Genomic DNA, 5,848 nt, shown 5'->3' on the forward strand with positions numbered 1-5,848 from the left:
AGGTGTAAGTATGCATGCAATAAAGAAGACATGCAGAAATGAGAAATATATGAATTTGATTTTATATATATATATATAAACGGAAAAAAAATGGGGGAAGGGCGGAGAATTCCCTTAAGCAATTATAAAGGTGGCTAGAGTGAGAGGCCCTCTGGAGGGGAGGGGAAACAAGTTTAAGTTGTGGTGCTTGAGGGTTTGGGTTGTTACACCAGTGCACACCCAAGACAAACCAAACAGTTATAATATACAATTTAAAGGCTAAAAAGCCCTACAAATTAACAAAACACCCCATAAACAATGTGGGGACAAAATAGTGGCCTAAAGCCAAGTTACCCATGCAAGGCCACTCACTGGTCAGAGACAGACTGGCGAGCATGTATGGCACTCTGTCGCGCGCGTATGGCACTCCGGCGTGCGCTCATTGCGCCCCGGTGCGCGCGTGTCTAAACCATTTTACCAGTGTTTGGTTTACATGTTTCTGGGTTTTGGAACGTATCTAGAATGATCCCAGGGGTATTCCATAGTAGCAGATATGCATAATGAAATACAGCTAACAGTTCTAACAATGGAAAGTAGTAAACTGGTTATTTACATGCTCGCAGTGATCTATTTACAAGGAAAAATATAAATTAGCAAGACACCAATCCCCACGCAGATTAGCGTGCGCAGCCACAGAGTGGCACGCGCGAATATGGGACCGACACGCACTGGTTCTTGCCTCTATGGTTTTTGAAACCTTGCTAGCTTTAGGGCCAGGACTGGTATTGATTACCAGCCTTGGCCCTGCCAGCCCCCCTCAGGGATTAGAACAGAAAATAGTAGGTATGCTATACCTAGATTGGGTTTGAAAGAGTACTTGAGCTTTGAGGTTTGAAGCTTGATTGAGGTGGAAGAACAAGCTATGTTCTTGAGGGAGTATGAGTGATAGAAGAAACAAGGGTGGGTGTAACCCTTTTGAAGTTTGTATCTCTTTTTTTTTAACCCTTTGAATGGACGATCAATGGGGGATAGGAGGAGAGGAAGGTAGCTATGGTACAAAGAGAGGAGCTCAACCAGTCCACGAGGCTGGCTGAGGGTTACTTGGTGGTGAAGCTTACCAACCCATAAAGGTGATGGGGACAGGCTTTGACCAGCGCAGGTGGGTCAACAGTCAAGCTTTGACTGTTGACCACACCTGGCAGCTTGACCCGCACGCGGGGGTTTAGGAGCAGTGTGCGTCTACCACCTACTCATGCGTTGGTCAACGGTTAAGCTTTAACCATTGACCAACACTTGCCAAGTTGATCTACGCACGCAGGCTCTCAACCAACGCGTGCCAGTAGGGTTTTTGGCTTTTGAAGTGGCTTCAGCGAGATTTGGTTCAAGGGTTTTGCAAACACTCAAAGCTCAAACACTCAACATTCCCAGGGTGTTCTTGATCCATTTGATCATTAGGGAATCAAAAACTGAAAGTAAACTAATCTGGAAGCCCAGATTGGGGTGTCTACAGCTTTCATGGAGTGTGAAAAAATAGAAAACTACATTTGGGTCTTGGAGAAGCTAAAAGGCATGATGGATCCCAACGCACTTCCGTCCGTTATTGTCACGGATAGGGAGTTGGCGCTTATGAATGCCATCATAAATATTTTCCCTCATGCTACCGACCTCCTATGTAGGTGGCATATTGGCAAGAACATATTAGCCAAGTATAGAAAGATGTTTGATGACAAGATGTGAGAGGAGTTTATTTGCAATTGGGGCCTAGTCGTCCTTTCAACGAGTGTTGCACAGTACGAGGAGCGCCTTTGTGTTTTGAAGCGTGATTTTGAAATGGTTCCTGCAACATTTGAGTTCGTCAAGAAAAATTGGTTGGTACCCTACAAAAAGAGGTTTGTAGGAGCTTGGACGGACAAAGTCATGCATTTCGGGAACCTAACAAGTAACAGATAAATGCTTCATTCGCAACTCCAGCACTTTCCTTAATATTCATGTCATTCATGCATTTTTGGAAAATTTTCATATATTCATGTTATTTGCTATGGCTAATATCTTGCCATATTTATTCGTAGGGCGGAGAGTTCACATTAGAAGCTAAACTCGCAATGCAATTTTGATACTATATGGGAGAAGATTCACAGATTGATGCTGTTACAAGTTACTGAAGTCAAAGCTTCTTTTTAGAAGAGCCTTAGTTCTATGCAGCATGATTTTAGGATAACTCTATTTGATAGGCTAGGGGGAGCTGTTTCGTTGAATGCCATGACACTTGTTTTAGCGGTGTCCCATCAAGTCGAATGGTTTATGGAATCAAAGCGTGAGTGCGAGTGTTCTTTGAGGCACACCCATGGTTTACCTTGCGCTCATGAGATTGCTCCTTACAAGATGGCAAATATCCCCCTATCGATTGAGTTAATCCATGACTATTGGAAGAAGCTTTCTTTGCTTGCACCCCAGAATGAGGGTTTGATGAAGGAGACGCTTTTGGCTCACTTTGATTGTTTTTACAATAAGTTCTTGAATGAAGATCAATATGATGTAAAGGTAAATTATGTTAAGAAGATGCAAGACCTTGCTTATCCGAAAAGTAGTACTCTCGTTGAACCCAAAGTGAATGCACAACCACGTGGTCGTAAGTCAACGAAAGAAAAAAATGCAGCCAAAGAACAAAATTCGACGTGTAGGGATCTCTCGGAGTTTGAGCACGTTCTGGCCTCCCTTTGAACCCCTAAGGCCATCAAAGAGAAACCGCGGCGCAGTCTGAAAGGGAAAGCAAAAGTTCCAGCACAACTTTGGATATGTCCCTTCATCAATCATTTCCCGAAAGCAATAAAACCTTACATAAAATCGGTCAAGAAAGTTGAAGATGATGGGAATTGTGGGTTTCGGGCAGTGTCGGGCTTCATGAAAGGCGATGTTCATGAGTGGTTAGTGGTAAAAGTGATTTGCTGAAAGAGTTGGAAACACATTTACACCTTTACGAACAAGTGGTAGGGGGGACCTAGAGAGCTAGGGAATTACTTCACATCTTGTCATGGTATGAAAGTTCGGCGCCCCGGGAAAATTGGATGACAATGCCAGACATGGGTCACATCATAGCATCTGCTTATAATTGTGTCCTTGTCCATTTATCAAATATTCAATGTCTTACGTTCCTCCCCCTCCGATCAGAGCCCTTACCCTCCATGAAACAAAAGGATATTGCTATCAGGTTTGTTGATGGTGAACACTTTGTACAAGTATGATTTTGGTAAATGATTTGTTGTCATCTATATAATGAAATTTTGCTCCTTAAGTCCAACTTAATTTATCTTATATAAATACCTAATGCAATATGGCAGGTATTCCTAAAGTCGGGTTCCCCTATGGCACCAATAGCTTGCAATTGGAAAAGACATCGTCTTTCTATCACTAAAAATTGGGATGTAGCACATGTTGCGGCCATTCATAAGTTCAACGAGATTATCGGCGTTGACGTAGCAACAAAGGAGGTCATCCATGTGAATTAGGCATTTTAGATTGAGAAACGATTTAATGTGTTCTATTATATAATGTGTTCTAATGTTATGAAAATTGGATGATTTCTTTACGTATAGTTTTCGGATCGTCAAGGGAACTCTTATATTATATTTTTGTTTGAAAAGTCATAGTTGTCAAGTCTGTGATATTCTATTTGGAAATTAGAATCCAAGTAATGGTATAAAAATTAGATATTAAAGTCCAAACATTGGTACAAATTTCGGATATTGTTTTTCAAAATTATTGATCCAATTCGAACATTAGTATCCGAATGGTGTCATTCTATCTCATAGTTATCATTCTGTTCGGAAATTAGAATCCAAGTAATGGTATAAAAATCAGATATTAAAGTCCAACCATGGGTACAAATTTCGGATATTATTTTTTGAAATTATTGATCCAATTCTAATATTAGTATCCGAATGGCATCATTCTATCTCATAGTTGTCATTCTGTTTGGAAATTAGAATCCAAGTAATGGTGTGCAAACCAGATATTAAAGTCCAAAAATTGTTATAAATTTCGGATATTTATTTCCGAAATTAATAGTATCTGAATGAATGGGCTATAATGGAAAAAAAGAGTGTGGATATTAAAAGGGGAGTTTGCAAATCAACTCCCTTATTTATTATTGGTTAAAATGGGCTATAATTCTTCCTCATATAATGTGCCAACATGAAAATAAATATTTGTAGGAGTTTTATTTCTCGTAAAACGTGTTCGTTATAACGTGCAAACATGAAAATAAATAATTGTAGGAGTTTTATTCCTCGTAAAATGTGTTTGTGTCCAAAAGTTCAATCATGCCTACCATTTTTCTATAGTAAAAAGTGGGTTATTTGGAACGAATTTCTTCCTCGGCATACGTGTGTAGGTGTGGTAAAAAATTACTAACCTTTGACCCTCGCAAATTGTTTGACCCACCAATCAGCAATGGGCACATTGCAGCGGATGCCATGCAGAAGGAAGGCCTTGGTCAAACCTTGACCTAAGGAAGAAGGTTTGACTATCCAATTGGAATAGAACGCATGTATAAAGATGGAAGGAACCGCCCATGGAAAGTGTCCACGGAAGAGGTAGTCCTCGCGGAAGTTCACCTACTCCGCAGAGAAAGGAAAGTGGGCCCCAAGACAGCGTCAGCAGTGGAGGACCATGGGTGAAGTCCCGTGAGTCACTAAAATTTAACAATTATGAGAAAAGATCTAATTGAAGAGTCTCTAGAGTTTCATCCGGGCCGTAAGGCAGGGCTCGGAAGGGGCTCTGAGATGAAGACACGATCGCCGCAGGTCGCGACCTTGCTCCTGCAGGAATAAGGGAGTTTCTTATGGCTTGGTGGCTTGGGATGGAGGTTGCATCGCGAGGATTCGAGCTCTCCCGCAGAAAAGAGTCCGCGAGAGGACAAGTTTTCCCGAGACCTAGAGGTACATGATGAACACGTGTTGGGATATCATAGGAGCGCCACCCTGGGCCTGACCTTGGCCCAAGAGCCCTATAAATACCCCTGACATTCCTTTTGATTAGATGAGTTGACTTTTTTCTAGAGAGAGAGTGTGTGAGCACTGAATTTGAGGAAGGAGAACGTTCTTCCATAGAGAAAAGGTGACCTCACCCATTCAGTCCTGGAAAAGCCAGATGTTAACCCTGCAGAAAGAAACAAAGGACATGCTGTCTTTGTCTCTTTTGTACCTCTTGCTCCTTCCCTCACCCCACGAGATTTCTCCTCCTTTCCCCTTACTAATCATCGACCAATCGCACCTCTCCAGCTCATACGTATTTTTACATGTAAGCGAACCTCTGCGGAACCCCTACCTACATTAGGCGACTCTGCTAGGGAGGTGTCTTTTGGTTTATGGTTAGCACTCGCTCAAAAGAATACGTTGAACCACTGCGTAGGAGAGCAATGACACATCAAGATACTACAATACCAATTGTCAAGGAGGTAGACGAGACCAACAGCGCGGGCGTAGCTGCGCAAACGCTGAGAGCCCTCCAGGACGGTCAGCAACAGTTCCTCGAGACGTAGAAGCTAATACTCGCGGCCTTCACGGGCCTTACAGAGCTCATTTCGGCGGCCCTTTCGAAGGCCATGGTCAACCAAGATGACGAACCCCCGCAGATCCATGCTGGGGGCAGCAACAGTCAAATAGCGCAACCCGAGATCCCTCTCTCCTCCCCGCATCCCCTACGTGGCGTGCTCGTGGGGGGAATCGGTGGAAATTCTGTTGGAGCATGCGGCAAAGTGACTGTCGTTGATGGTACCAGCACGCCTTCTACAGGACCCTACATTACGATGGCAGAGGTGCAAGCCTTGTTGGCTCAACAAAAAACAAGCAAAGCAAGCAGAAAGGAGATA

General features: G+C 42.9%; 1 protein-coding gene across 1 annotated transcript; it reads left to right on the forward strand.

The window, feature by feature from the left end:
- The first annotated feature begins 1,494 nt into the window (after positions 1–1,494).
- LOC131308532 (uncharacterized) lies at positions 1,495–5,518 on the forward strand. Its single transcript, XM_058335469.1, has 7 exons — positions 1,495–1,712; positions 2,211–2,520; positions 2,710–2,903; positions 3,023–3,215; positions 3,318–3,467; positions 5,088–5,347; positions 5,389–5,518. Exons 1-7 carry the CDS (start codon positions 1,495–1,497, stop codon positions 5,516–5,518), a joined length of 1,455 nt encoding a protein of 484 aa, XP_058191452.1.
- Positions 5,519–5,848: the final 330 nt, after the last annotated feature.

The sequence above is a fragment of the Rhododendron vialii genome, chromosome 11a (genome assembly GCF_030253575.1).
Source record: "Rhododendron vialii isolate Sample 1 chromosome 11a, ASM3025357v1".
Lineage (NCBI taxonomy): Eukaryota > Viridiplantae > Streptophyta > Magnoliopsida > Ericales > Ericaceae > Rhododendron > Rhododendron vialii.

Excerpts from the sequence above, each read along its gene's own strand:
- LOC131308532 (XM_058335469.1), top strand. The coding sequence starts at position 1,495 with ATGGAGTGTGAAAAAATAGAAAACTACATTTGGGTCTTGGAGAAGCTA. Across the intron at positions 2,521-2,709 it reads AAGATCAATATGATGTAAAG|GCCATCAAAGAGAAACCGCG; the intron begins GTAAATTATGTT and ends TGAACCCCTAAG. Across the intron at positions 3,216-3,317 it reads ATGGTGAACACTTTGTACAA|GTATTCCTAAAGTCGGGTTC; the intron begins GTATGATTTTGG and ends GCAATATGGCAG.